The following is a 15,126-nucleotide window of genomic DNA, read 5'->3' as shown; positions in this document are numbered from 1 at the left end:
CACATACTATTGCTTTGGTGTGGTCCCTTTTGTTCACATTTTTAAAAATACAGTAGAAGAGGACGGGAAAGCATGAAATGTTTTATTATCTAATAGAAGAAATTAGTTACTATAGAAATTATCTTCCATGTGGCTGTTATTTTTAGGCAGACACCCTTCCATCAGGAATCATCTGAGGTTTGTGGCCGTCAGCCGTTCAAAGTACATTAGGAAATCCGCCGTTGTACACAGCCTTTGCTCCTTCCGTCAGGTCTGTGACAGGCAGACAAGGGGATGGGTGTTCGGCAGGTCGGTACTTGTCAAGTGAAGCTAGGACACCTTTCAGAGGAATTTAAATTGGATCAGGTTTTATCATTCATTGCTTTATCTTTGGTACTCTCCCAGAGGGTTATAATTAGAGATATATGAAAGAGAAATACCCTGAAAAACTTGCTGATGGACGAACTCTACCCATAGGTATAGTGCATTTCTAAAAATTCTTTTTGATACATAGACATATATTTATATGACATCCTTGTCCCTTTTCAGATATATTCTAGAAAGGCAACCTTGCCTACAGAAGTTGTTCTTAAGAGAAATTTGATGGAGGCTTCCCGATATGGCGTTACAATAGGTAACTGCTTGTGTGTTAGGACTTCAGGGAATCCTACCCTCCCTCAGTATAGTATCCCTTACCCCTACCCCCATTATAGCACCTAAAGGTCTAAAAATCCCCATAGGAAAAGACATTGTGAAACTGAGAAGCCATGACTATCTATGAACATAGTCTTTTGTGCTCTGAAAGAAATCAATTTAGATGACACACTAAAGTAGGAAAATGCTGACGTGTTTTAGATCTTATATAACAAGAATGGGGAAAATTTCCATTTTCATCTATGCCTGCTAGAAAGATCCACCATTAATGAGAAGTCTATGAAATAATTTTGCTTTGTCACAGATCATATGTAAGACAGCTCTTTTGTATGTGTGTGTGTGTTGTTTTTTTTTGCGGTACGCGGGCCTCTCATCACTGTTGTGGCCTCTCCCGTTGCGGAGCACAGGCTCCGGATGCGCAGGCTCAGCGGCCATGGCTCACGGGCCCAGCTGCTCAGCGGCATGTGGGATCTTCCCGGACCGGGGCACGAACCCGTGTCCCCTGCATCGGCAGGCGGACTCTCAACCACTGGGCCACCAGGGAAGCCCTGCTCAGGTTCTTTGACTCAGAGTTGTTAACCAGTGTCCAAGGCTGCAGAGGTGAGAGGCAACTGGAATGCTCTAAGAGAGAATAAGCTTCTGTTATCCTTGGTCAACCTGCTGGATGTTTCTTCAAGCCTGTCCCAACAGAGTTAGTGTAGAGACAAGTGTTGACATTGGTGGCTTTGTAGAAGTTCACATGGACACTTTTGAGCCACTAGCATGTGAAGATGTAGGTCCTTAGACCTGGATTGACCCTCCTGAGCCTCCTTTAAGTTTTCTATGGCTTCAATTAAAAAACATTGACCTCTCTTCTGCCACTGGCACTTCTTTACTTTTCTTTCCCCAACCCACAAATCATTCTTTTTTAATTATCCTCAGTAGCATATGCACTAAAATAGTAGAATATATACTAAATCCTTGGGTTCATAGAGAAAAACCGTGCAAATATAGTTTCACTAAAGATGAACTGAATCTGTGGCCAGGAAGCGATTATTAGAACTCCTTCTTGCTACTCAGTATCTAAAGTTCTGATATGTAATCTGCACAGCTTTATTTTAAGGAAATGGTCCATTGTACCTGTCAGATTCACTGTTCTAAGTGGGGCTAGAACACGTCATACACAAGAGCTGAATTGAATTCTTTCTTGTGAAGAGGTAACAACTCAGGAAGACCTCAGCTGAATTTCATACATATCCATTTTTGTAATTGAAGTATAGTTGATTTACCTTACTTCGTTTCAGGTGTACAGCACAGTTATACGTATATATGTATATATGCAGTTATATATATGCATGTGTATGTATGCATATATGTATACATATGTACATATATGCATATATATGTGTATATTCTTCAGATTCTGTTCCCTTATAGGTATTACAAAATATTGAGTATAGTTCCCTGTTCTATACAGTAGGTCCTTGTTGGTTATCTATTTTATATATAGTAGTGTGTACATGTCAATACCAACCTCCTAACTTATCCCTCATACATATCCATTTAATCAGTTATGTGCCTTAGGAGAAGTAATCAGTTATCATCTAGTCTTAGTTTTCACGTATGTGAAATGAGAATAGTAACTTATGAAATTGTTTAGGGGGTTTATTAATTTGGGGTAATAGAAGTAAAGTGGCTATCACAGTCTTGGTATAGGGTGGATGCTTAGTTAATATATGTGCTTTTTGACTTGTTGGACTGTGCTCTGTGGAGAATAGATTTATGTTTTCTGTTCCTCCTGTGGCTTCCCACAGTGTATTATAGCGATCTACATATGGCAGTTACTGTTTACTGAATGGTACTATCTGATTGGTACAGAATTCAGTGAATGAAGGTAAGTGGTTGGCTGGGCCCAGCCACTGTGAACTTGGCGGTTGCGTATCTCTCAGAACAGAAGTACCCAGAGGAAGCCTGATGTCTACTGCAGCCATGAACACCAGTGTGTGATTAAAGTTAAGTGCTAACAAGAGAATCCAAGGTTTTTGTTTATGCTGAGCTTGTGCTTTGATGTGATCCTAGTTAGAGTCAGGACAAGGGCAGCACAAATGAGTGACTGCAAGAATTTATTGACTGAGGAGATGTAATCTACAGATTTATGGCGAGATAGATGCAACTTGATTTATAGAGGAAAACTGCACCTGCCCCTCACTGGTGTTAAGCTCTAAGTAATAGGACACTCAGCGTCCCTCCGTAAAGACTGCTAAGTTTCTGGGCCGGTTGTCAAACATTGTAAATCATGGAGACCCATGCCGTGTCTTGCTCAAAGATATAAACTAAACAAGCACAAGCATAAGACAATAAATAAGCAGCATATGGACATTACATGTAAGAATAGAGGTCATCCAAGTTGTGTGGCAATGAGGGCTCAGGGGTCATCCATGCTGTGTGGCAATGAGGCCTCAGAGGTCATTGTAGTTTGATGGCCGTCGAGTGTAGTTTAGAGCTCTGTGTGTTTCCCGCCGCTCTTCTCGAGGTGGCCCGGGAAAGGAGCTGAATTTTCCTGCAGGTTTTATTTTGGCTAATTAATGACATAAACTTGGAGGTATGAAGCGCAGCAGAAGCCATCTATTGTTTTAATTGCTTCTGACCTTAATATTTTCAATGCCATGAGGATATGTTCTCTGACTGGCCAAATGATGCCTGCCCACAGGTGGTCAATCCATAAAGTAAGAGTCTGTCTTTTAAAAGGAGCTCATGGGTTAACCCTGAACCAAAAAGAAAAAAAACGATAAAGCCCTTACAACTTTGTATCTAAAATACTTGCCCAGCCCTGCAATATTCTAAGGGAGCTCGGCTCCATCTTGTGGCCTAAAACCAAGTGTCCATTTGTTCCATCCTTCTTGGCTACTTAAGAGGAGCCAATCTTTTGCCAACTACACCTTGAGCCTTGTATTCTTTTTGTCTCACTACTATTTGTGAGGAAATAGGCATGGCCCTGGCAAACTGAGAGGGGTACACCTGGCTTTGTTACCTCTCATGCTCCCAAACTTATCTCTCTCCCCTCCTCTTGTGAGAAGAGTGGTGGGGTACCACAGTCTTCTGCTGTGAATTCAGCGTTCTCATGCTATCTTCCTAAAAGTCTCTTATTTATTTATTTATTTTTACCTGTCCCAAGGAATAAATGGTCATTTCTTAAGATGCTATTATGTAATAAGATTGGTTTCGTTTAAAAAAAAAAAAAAGGAATTAAATCCGTTGACTGAATTTGGAGAATTAAAGGATGGACGGGGGCTTCCCTGGTGGCGCAGTGGTTGAGAATCTGCCTGCTAATGCAGGGGACACGGGTTCGGGCCCTGGTCTGGGAGGATCCCACATGTTGCGGAGTGACTAAGCCCGTGAGCCACAATTACTGAGCCTGCGTGTCTGGAGCCTGTGCTCTGCAACAAGAGAGGCCGCCATAGTGAGAGGCCCACGCACCGCAATGAAGAGTGGCCCCCACTTGCCACAACTAGAGAAAGCCCTCGCACAGAGACGAAGATGCAACACAGCAAAAATTAATTAATTAATTAATAAACTCCTACCCACAACATCTTCTTTTAAAAAAATAAATAAAGGATGGACGGTAAGATATGAGATCCGTGGAAGGTAGGCCTAGTTTTTAGAAGTGATATGTCCTGAGGGCCAGAGATGGAAAACTCACAAACAAAAGGGTTGCATCTCGTTCTCAGTGGCTTTTTAAAGCTTACGTGGCTTTTTAAAATGTAAATTAATTCCCATCATTTAAAAATAGAGAGATGTCATATAAAAAACAAACATAACTTGCATTTCTGGCTTCTTAGTCAAAATTGGAAGACTTGACAACATAGGGTTCATATTTCCTTGTGGTAACAGTCAGTGGAAACTGAATAATAGTCAAACACTTTAAAACAAGCACACATCTTCCGTTTCACCACAGACCGCACCACTCCCTACAGTCTTGTGGTCGACCCATATCCCTCAATTTGTACCTGCTTGACTCCTGTGATACTGAGTTTGTGACTGTAGGGTTGTAGCATGTAAGACCCATTCACGTCCTTATTATGGTATAACTTTGGGCCTAGTCCCACAGTACATTTTTAAAAACTGAGTAATTATCTAGGGACCCATGTCTAGCCAGGGTGGGGAGTGCAGCCCAAAGATGTCCTATCTTCACAGGGCAGGCTGACCTGGAAATCTCAGGAGAGTGATATAGGGAGATCTCAGGGCCTGAAACAGTGACCTGGGATATGTCAAAGCATAGATGTATTTCAGCTTAATACAGAGTAACAAGAATGTCAAAAACAACAACAAAAAGAAAATGGGGATTTATCTACGTTTAGGCTGTTTCTGTGAGTCTTCATTTATTTGTTCTGATTTACTGATACCATTGGACATATGCTGTTTATTACTCCATTTGATTATGCCTGGCCGCTCTAACTCCTAAGTTGTAAACTCTTAGAAGACAGATTTTCTGTTCCAGTTCTTTTCCCTTTTGTCTTTCCTTTCCTCTTCTCATCTCCCCATTTCCCATAAAATAAAACACATAAAAATAATACATGCTTTAGAGTTAGCTGTAGGTACACAAATAAAAGTTTCATCTGTTTCCTAGCTGCTGCTTCTTTTCCTTTGCTGGATCAGGATGGAATCCCATGAACCTTTTATTCTTTCTCATTTTAGGATTTAGAATGAGACAGCGCCACGTCCTCATGGAGTCCACAGGGCCTGCAGGGCACTGCCCTCACTTGGTGGAATCTGTTCCTTGTGAGGATCCGGTGTGTTATCAGTGGCTGACATCTGAAGGGATCTGTATCCCTGATCATGGCAAGTGTGGCCCCGGACATCGCATCCTGAAGGCTGTCTGCCAGAATGAGCAAGGTATGACTCAAAGGAACACGAGGATTTTTAAGTAATACCTGACAAATAACACGTCACCACTCTCAGGCCATCTTCCCCAGGGAGAGAAACACAGTCTTTCCTATTCTTGAATACTCACGTTTAAGTCAAGTGACCTATTGCTGCAGAGTAAGCTTCTTTGACTTAATACAGGGCCAAGTACTCCATGACAAAAGAACACTGTCTGATTATATCTAAATGTAATACAGTGAACCCAGAGCGTTCTCTGGAGTTTTTAATTCATTAAGGCAAACAGAACACAGAAATTTCCTGGAGAGTCTTCAACTTATCAGTACAAAACAAGTTTGATTTGCCTTTATTGATGTTGATATGTAATATGCTTTTATATATTATTAACAAATACTGCCTGGTAAAGATTCCAGGGCTGCAGCTCCCTCCGAGTTAAAAAGAAAAAAAAAATGTACTAAGCCGTATCTTTTCAATTATATAACATTAGATTAGAATCAGTTCTAGACATAATGCTTACGTTTCTAAAGAACCATTTTAAAATATAAGTTGTCAAGATTTACAAAACTATTAACAGTGGTGTCTTTCCTTCATCACCAAGCTCCTGGTTGTGTGAAATGAAGGGTGATTTAGAAAATAGGTAAGTCACATGGAGATGAGAAAAGTGACATTTAAATAGAGTTAAAAAAATTCGGTCTTTTGGAAGAGTATCGAGTATGTCTATTAATGAGTTCTGCCATGAGAAGTCATAATTTATAATGCTCTTGGCGTGTGGAGTGAAATGTTTTGACTTATGGAGTAAAGAAATCTATAGAACAGAAGGAAATTTCCAAGTGGATTCAGAATGGATATTAGCATCCACACAGGGTTGACATTCAGCAATGAATTTCCTGTTCCCTTCCTTCCTCTCTCCCCTTCTTTCTCTCTCTCCCCACCACGTCTCTCTCCTTCCCCACCCCCCATCACTTCCTTCTTTCTTTCCTTCTTCCCTCTTCTTTTTATCCCTCCCTCTCTCCCTCCATCCATTGTTCCTTCATTTTTTTAAATCATTACCTTACTTAGACAAATATACATTTTATCAGGTGATGTAATTGATTACCTTATGAAGCCAGGTAGTTGTTTAATGAAGTAGGGCCACACCAGATTATATTAGCTACAGTCCTTTTTGACTAAAATAGTTAACACAGTGGCTTCTAATATTACTGAATAATTTTTGAATTGCGGTGACATGTGTGAAATTTATTACCAGCAGCCCATAAGATCACTTTTTGAATTCAAGAAAAGTAGTATAGATGTTTAAAACCTGGGCTCTAGTGTCAGACAGGTTGGAATTTCCAGTCTGCTACTCTTCTGCTAGATAATATCAGGAAAATTATTTAACTGTGGAGGCATCCTTTCCTTCAGCTGTAAAGTGGGGATAATAAAACCTACCTCTCACCCTCAGCTTGTGAGAATTAAATTACTTACATAAAAGTGATTAGTGAAGTGTCTGGCACATAACCATTCAAAATAAGCTATGAGCTTATTTAGTTGTAATGCACATTTATTACCGTTCTCTGTCCTGGGGGATTTGTGCAAAGAGCATTCTTTTAAAAAATGAAATGAATGAAAATAATAATGAGGATTAGAATAACCATACTAGTTCGTCTTCCCAACCTCCAGCTGTGGAAACATAATCATTTGTTGGGTTGAGACCCGATGACAAATGACTGTAAGGATTTGTCATCCCATAGCAGGAACTGGAGACTTTACAAGGCTGTCATACTATGGCCACAGGGCCAGGAACTTCTTTCACAATGTGTACTGTCCCTTCTACAGTATTGCAGAGTGTGAGATTCTGATTTATAGTTAGAAATATATATTTCGTCCGTGTTCTGGCACACAGCTTCTAAAACCACGGGAATTTCCTGAGGAGTAAGAACAGTGGGAGTAGGTTTTGTTATATAATGTTTGGTCTCCGGCCCTCCGTTCCTGAAATGACTTCCATGAAGGTGAAATTGGTGTCTTGTTATTCACATCAAGCCCCTTTCTACCACAACTGGGTTTATATGAATGAGATGACTTTTGGAAAGTACCTAAAGGTGGGGCTGGTTGCACAGGAACCAACTGTGAATAGAGGGTTGGAACTTTCAACCCTACCCCCTGATGTCGGGGGAGGGGGAGGGACGAGAGGCCGAATCAACCACTAATGGCTAGTGAGTTAATCAATCATGCCTACGTAATGAAGCCTCCGTAAAAACCCAAAGGACATTGTTCAGAGAGCTTCCGGGTTGGTGAATGCATGGAGATTTGGGAAGAGCAGCGCAGGGAGGCTCCTTGCCCTTTACCATACCTTGCCCTGTGCATGTCTTCCATCGGATTGTTCCCAAGTTTTATCCAATTATAATAAACTGGATATCTAGTAAGCAAAGTGGATTTCCTGAGTTCTGTGAGCCTCTCTAGCCAGTTAATGAAACTCAAGAAGGGGGTCATGGGAACTTCTGATTTATAGCCAGTTGGTCAGAACTACAGGGAACAACTTGGACTTGTGAGTGGCATCCTGAGTTGGAGGAGGTCATTGGAACCCCCAGTTTGTAGCCAGTTGGTCAGAAGCACAGGTAACCGGGGCTTGAGATGGGTGTCTTAAGCGGAGGGCGGCCTTATGGGACTGAGCCCTTTACCTGTGGAATAGGACGCCACCTCCAGATAGATAGTGTCAGAATTGAGTTGAATAGTAGGATAACCAGCTGGTATTGGAGAATTCGCTTAGTGTAAGGTGGGGAAATAACACCCCCCCCCCAACATACGCACACATTGTGACTGAACGTAGAACACTTTTTTACAGAGCTGTCAACTCTACCATTTTATAGAAATTCTACAGTTTTATTGCTATTCATGCGAAATAACTAATTTTCAGCATTGACCTACCCTCTCCATTTTTATGGCATATGTAGGAATTACTACTGGTTCAGATCAGTTTCATGAAATCTTTGTGGGTTTTGTGGGATAACAGCCACAGCTGTGGTTACAAGAACATACTGGCCTCCTGATGACTGAAGCAGTCTTTTGTCCAGTGAAAAATTGAAAATGTGATCTGGTTGCACTTTTTGAAGTTCAGCTTCAGTGAGGTTGTGGATGATTGATGATCAAAGTTTGCCAGAGAAATGCTCCCGTTTGACCCTCTACATCTCATCATAGCATTTCCTTAGTGATAGGATTGACAGAACTGTTGACACATTTAAATGCTTGGTGAGAAAAAAAGGACTGAGATCTATTTAATGAATCTCCTGTGATTTTTTCTTGTAACTTTTGATACTTTCCTTTTCATCACTCTGAGTTTATTAATTGTTTCATAGGCCTTTTATTTCAGAGTTTATTCATCCGTAAATGGATGAGACCAAAAGAAATAAATGTTTTTTGATTAAAAAAATCAAACAAACTCATGTTAGATCTAATTGGACTTGAGGCTTGCTATAATTTCCAAGGTTACTTGCTATGTCCTTTATTTAAAGGCTTGTCCATATTGACTCACTCCAGGTATCCCTTATGCCAAAAGGAACATTCAGTGTCCTTGCAAAATGTCTACAACCCATTCAGATAGCGGAGCCAAGAGGTTCTCGCATAGCCGTGATCAAGATTCTGTATGACTCTTTTTAAAAAAAAAAAAATTATTTATTTTCTTAATTTTTTTGGCTGCGTCAGGTCTTAGTTGCAGCATGCGGGATCTTTCACTGTGGCTCATGGGCTTCTCTCTAGTTGTGGCGTGCGGGTTTTCTCTCTCTAGTTGTAGCATGTGGGCTCCAAGGCGCATGGGCTCTGTAGTTTGCAGCATGTGGGCTCTCTAGTTGAGGTGCGCGAGCTTAGTTGTGGCATGCGGGCTTAGTTGCCCCACGGCATGTGGGATCTTGGTTCCCTGACCGTAGATCAAGCCTGCGTCCCCTGAATTGCAAGGTGGATTCTTTTACCACTGGACCACCGGGGAAGTCCCAAGATTCTGTAGGACTCTTTTTTTTTTTTTTTTTTTTTTTTTTTTTTTGCGGTACGCGGGCCTCTCACTGTTGTGGCCTCTCCCGTTGCGGAGCACAGGCTCCGGACGCGCAGGCTCAGCGGCCAAGGCTCACGGGCCCAGCCGCTCCGCGGCATGTGGGATCTTCCCAGACCGGGACACGAACCCGTGTCCCCTGCATCAGCAGGCGGACTCCCAACCACGGCACCACTAGGGAAGCCCTCTGTAGGACTCTTGACAATGTTTTGTGGAGCATTAACTCCTGCCACTGGAAAGACATGTTTCTCTTCTTCAGAAGCTCCTTTATACCACTAGCTTGGGAACTTAAAAATTACACAATCTATGCCACATTGAAGCTAGGAAGTAACTGGAAATAGCAGTTTTGATATACGTAAATCTTGTGGGTTAGTTTAAGAATGTGATCTACTTCAGACTACTTAAAATTCAAGTAGTCATCTATGAATTTCTACAGCTATCTCTGTAGATATATAGTACTTTGACCCATTCTCTAGTTGATTTATTAGTGATACTCTTCAATCAGTCTCACTAAAGCTGCTATTTCTCACCCAGCCTGTGATTATAGCAAATATTCTGTTAGTAATATTTATTTTCATTAAGAAAATTGTATTATAGATTACATGAATGAGTATTCTGGTTTGGAATCTGATTTCCAGTACTTTGATTGGTGAATTAGCTTTGATTTCTCTCCTCTGCACAACTAATCATTAATATGGGTCAAAAGAAGTCTACTAAGTATAGAGTACATATAGGTTTTTCTTGTCTCATTGACAAGTAGGTTTTCTACATTTCAAAGGGGGCATTTGAGTTTCTATAGAAATTTTTTTTTTGAGGAAAAACACTTTTTAATTTTTTTTAAAACAGCTTTATTGGATTATAATTGCTTTACAATGGTATGTTAGTTTCTGCTTTATAACAAAGTGAATCAGCTATACATATACATATATCCCCTTATCGCCTCCCTCTTGCATCTCCTTCCCTCCCACCCTCCCTACCCCACCCCTCTAGGTGGTCATAAAGCACCGAGCTGATCTCCCTGTGCTATGCGGCTGATTCCCACTAGCTATCTATTTTACATTTGGTAGTGTATATATGTCCATGCCACTCTCTCACTTCATCCCAGCTTACCCTTCCCCTTCCTTGTGTCCTCAAGTCAATTCTGTACATCTGCATCTTTATTCCTGTCCTGCCCCTAGGTTCTTCATAATCATTTTTTTTTATTCCATATATATGTGTTAGCATACGGTATTTGTTTTCCTCTTTCTGACTTACTTCACTCTGTATGACAGACTCTAAGTCCACCCACCACACTACAAATAACTCAATTTCATTCCTTTTTATGGCTGAGTAATATTCCATTGTATATATTTGCCACATCTTCTTTATCCATTCATCTGTTGATGGACACTTAGGTTGCTTCCATGTCCTGGCTATTGTAAATAGAGTTGCAATGAACATTGTGGTACATGACTCTTTTTGAATTATGGTTTTCTCAGGGTATATGCCCAGCAGTGGGATTGCTGGGTCATATGGTAGTTCTATTTTTAGTTTTTTAAGGAACCTCCATACTGTTCTCCATAGTGGCTGTATCAATTTACATTCCCACCAACAGTGCAAGAGGGTTCCCTTTTCTCCACACCCTCTCCAGCTCTACAGAAGTTTAAAAATTTTTTGTTCTAGTTCTGCAAAAACTGCCATTGGTAATTTGATAGAGATTGCATTGAGTCTTTAGATTGCCTTGGGTGGTATGGTCATTTTAGCAGTATTGATTCTTCCAATCCTAGAGATTGTCATACTAAGTGAAGAAGTCAAACAAAGAAAGACAAATATCATATGATATAACTTACATGTGAAATCTAAAAAAAAATGATACAAAAGAACTTACTAATGAAACAGAAATAGACTCACAGACAGAGAAAACAAATTTATGGTTACTAAAGGGGAAAGGGGAGGGAGGGGGGGAGGGAGGGAAGGATAAATTAGGAGTTTGGAATTAACAGATACCACTACCATATGTAAAATAGATAAACAACAAGGTCCTACTGTATAGCACATTCAGTTACATACATACACATATATGTGTAACTGAATCACTTTGCTGTACAGTGGAAACTAACACAACATATTAAATCAATTATACTTCAATAAAAAGGCGGGCATTTGAAAGTAAATGGAGTGTGATCCAAACTGCATGCTGACATATTTTTCCCTTAGATTTTCAAGTTAATTCACTGTTTTCAACTTTGTTTCTCTGACATGTAACTGGTTTATTGTTGCTAGGTTTCACTGGCAATAGATGAAGGTTTAGCATCAGGTAACATCTTCCCAGAGCAGGTTGGGAAGATCCCCATAATGCCAGGGCAGTGGACAGCATTCCCAGTGGCTGGCAGGTGACCACTATTTATCATTGTTCATGTCTCCAGGATGCAAAGTGGGTAGACACCGCAGAGCCATTGGATAAACACCAGACTACCCACTGGTGTGGTCAGACCCTGAGTACTCGCCACATATTTTGCTCCATAAGTTACCAAATAAGCTGTCTTTAAAAAGTGTCTGTATATTTCATCAAGCATCTTTATTCAGAGATAATGCAGTGTACATTCTGCACTTGTAGAAAGCTAATACCCCTGCTGGAGAAGAGTGTAATACATCAGGAAGAACAAGGTTCACACGCTGACAGGTACAAGGAGTTAAGAGTTCTCTGGTACCTCTTCACCACTCCCTTGCATGCAAGGTTTATTATTTTCACAGTTCCACTGACCTTCTCCATGCAAATGCTTTCCTTAAGTGGTATATATTTTTGCACAGAAAGCATGAGGAATGATTTTCCATCATTAAGGGGGACTTGGCTTTTCCTTTTAGAGGCACTTTTTTTTTGAGTTCTTGCCTTGTATCATTAACCTTGAACAATCCAAAAATGTGATCTTTAATCTTAGCTAAAATGGCATTTGTTTGCAACCCTTAACAACCGTAAGTGCCTTTTCTGGGATGAGTCTAATTGGTGGAAAGCATGCTAGAATAATCGTTTACCTGAGTTGGATTAAAATGTTTAAACATGTTTTTAAGTCTGTGATTGGAGTTGGAAGCTTTGTTTTGTTTATTTTTATCTTTAAATCTCAAGAAATGTTCTTGGGCTGACCTGTGAGAATAAGGTCAGACTCCATTCATATGGGAAATTGTTGATTGGAATATTTTGTGATTCACCAGAACAATAAATAGAACCCCTGTTGTGTTTTCAACTCATTATTTTTTAAACCTTTTCATCATGTTGTATCTCATGTTGGTCAATGAGTACTGCTTTACTTCTCTGTATATATTTTTCTTTTTTTAACAAGACTTTCTAACTACTGTTTCAGCACAGTATTTATTTTCTTGTATTTTAGGAAGAACAAGGGATATTCATCAGGTATTTGATGTATTTGCCATTCAAGTATATTCCTGCAATAAATCAACCTATTTAAGAGACACCACACAATGAGAGCCATGATAGAGAATACAGTGCCTCTAAATTAAATTTCAAATATGGGTCTTCTAAAAGTTTTGAACAATGGCAGCTTTGTTCAAATAAGTATACATTTATTAAGATGTGCATTTTGGAAACGATAATAGTAATTGGGATTTTTTTTTAATTAATTAATTTATTTTTTGGCTGCATTGGGTGTTTGTTGCCGCACACGGGTTTCTCTATTTGCGACGAGTGGGGGCTGCTCTTAGTTGCAGTGCACAAGCTTCTCATTGCGGTGGCCTCTCCCGTTGCGGAACATGGGCTCTAGGCATGTGGGCTTCAGTAGTTGTGGCACTTAGGCTCAGTAGTTGTGGCTTGCGGGCTCCAGAGCGCAGGCTCAGTAGTTGTGGCGCACGGGCTTAGCTGCTCCGCAGCATGTGGGATCCCCCCGGACCAGGGATCGAACCCGTGTCCCCTGCATTGGCAGGCGGATTCCTAACCACTGCACCACCAGGGAAGCCCGGGATTTTATTTCTTTAAAAGTAGCTATCATTTTCTTCTTAATCTCTTAATTTTTTGTTTCTATTTTTAGTTTAAAAAAAAGCACAATAAAACACTTAACCTTTGCCTAAGGTTTGGGAATCTTTGCCCTCTGCTGCCAGGTGTTCACAGGAATTCAAAAGAGAGGAGAATGAACATGGACATGCATTTTATATTAGCAATGTAAATTCAGAGAAATGGCTTTTTAGAGTACTCAGACTTAGCAAGTACTACTGTGTCCTGCCCAGATCCTATTGGCAATTTACCATATCTGTGCATGCCAGCCAGAAATTCAACTGACACCGCCTGCGTCTCTTTGCCTAAGGAATTTCTTCAGTCACTGGAGCCTTCTTTGCCCATATATGCAGTTAGAAGTGCCAGGGAGTTAACAATGCCAGGGAGCAAGCTTCAAGCAGTGATTGAGAGTTGATGTATAAATACCAACTCCCTTGCCCCTCAGATGGAATAACCTTGAGGCATATATTCTATGCTGTGTCATAGAGTTCCCAGTGAGATGAAACACCACTTACGGATGGTCTGATTTTTTAAATTATACACACTTTATCAGCATCCTTCCCTTTCCTGTGTCCCTCCCCTACTCTTGCACTGGTTCCCTGGCATTATTCCCCAATAAATACAGTAAATACGTGCCCATAAATCTTTATCACAGAGTTTGGTTATGGTACATCTCAAACTAAGACAAGGATGCTTGGAAAGATACTTGGTGGATCCACTATTGTAGGAGATACAGGGTTCAATTCAAATCATACCATAGTGATGATGACATTTAAAACTCACCTTACAAGGAAGAAATGATATAGCCTCTCATGAGATTTCATTCAATATTTTGAGAAACTCTGACTGTTTATCAATTGTTGGGTAATATCTGAAGAGCTTCAATATACTGCTTCTTTCCTCCCTTTGAAAACATAAAAAAACAAAACAAAACAAAAAAACACTGTTGAATCCTATTTCTTTCCCAGTTAGGCAATGCTAGTAACTTATACCATCCTCCTGAGTCTTGTTTTCCAACAGTCGAGTCATTTTATGACTCTCAGGGGAGGAATAGGTTATTCATATTTTCATTTTGTAGTGATTCCAGAGGGTATTGGAATGTTTCTGAATAACAACGAGACAATCAGACTTTTTCGGATGTTAACAGACTTATTTGTGTCGGGGGACATGTGGCTTTATCTCCTCTCTTCTAGATCAGTGGTTCTAAAATGATGGTATGTATCAGAATCACTCAGAGAGGTTATAAAAGCACAAAAGTCTGCCACCCACCCCGCACTCCAGAGTTTCTGACTCAGTACATCTGAGATGGGGCTCAAGAACTGATATTTCTAACAAGTTCCCAAGGGATGCTGACGATGCTGGTCCAGGGACCATAATTTGGGAAACACTGTTCCAGGCAGAAAGGGGCCTGTGGGCAGTCTCATCACGTTAGTACATAACGGAGGTAGGCTAGAACAGTGAAAGGCATATCTTACACTTCCTCATAATCAGCAGTGGTATTGATTCTAATCTGTCGTTTCTTCTTTCCTGCCGGGGAAATTATTCTTGAAATCCATGAAATAGATTACTGTCTTTCCAGAAGGAAGCAGTGAGTAAATATTCTTTTATTTCTTTATTGTTACCTAGATGGATT

At 40.4% G+C, this 15,126-nt stretch overlaps 1 protein-coding gene across 2 annotated transcripts in view; it reads left to right on the top strand.

The window, feature by feature from the left end:
* The window catches only part of THSD7B (thrombospondin type 1 domain containing 7B), a 975,661-nt gene that overhangs the window by 492,071 nt on the left and 468,464 nt on the right, over positions 1-15,126 (top strand). For both annotated transcript variants that reach the window (XM_029224675.1, XM_029224674.1), the window contains one exon: positions 5,308-5,505. In XM_029224675.1, the coding sequence (XP_029080508.1) occupies positions 5,308-5,505 (198 nt within the window). The remainder of the gene's footprint in view (positions 1-5,307; positions 5,506-15,126) is intronic.

Source organism: Monodon monoceros, unplaced genomic scaffold (assembly GCF_005190385.1).
Source record: "Monodon monoceros isolate NGI ecotype Baffin Bay Population unplaced genomic scaffold, NGI_Narwhal_1 Super_Scaffold_16, whole genome shotgun sequence".
NCBI lineage: Eukaryota > Metazoa > Chordata > Mammalia > Artiodactyla > Monodontidae > Monodon > Monodon monoceros.
Note: the sequence above shows the minus strand (reverse complement) of the source record. Positions and strands in the feature narration are given on the sequence as shown.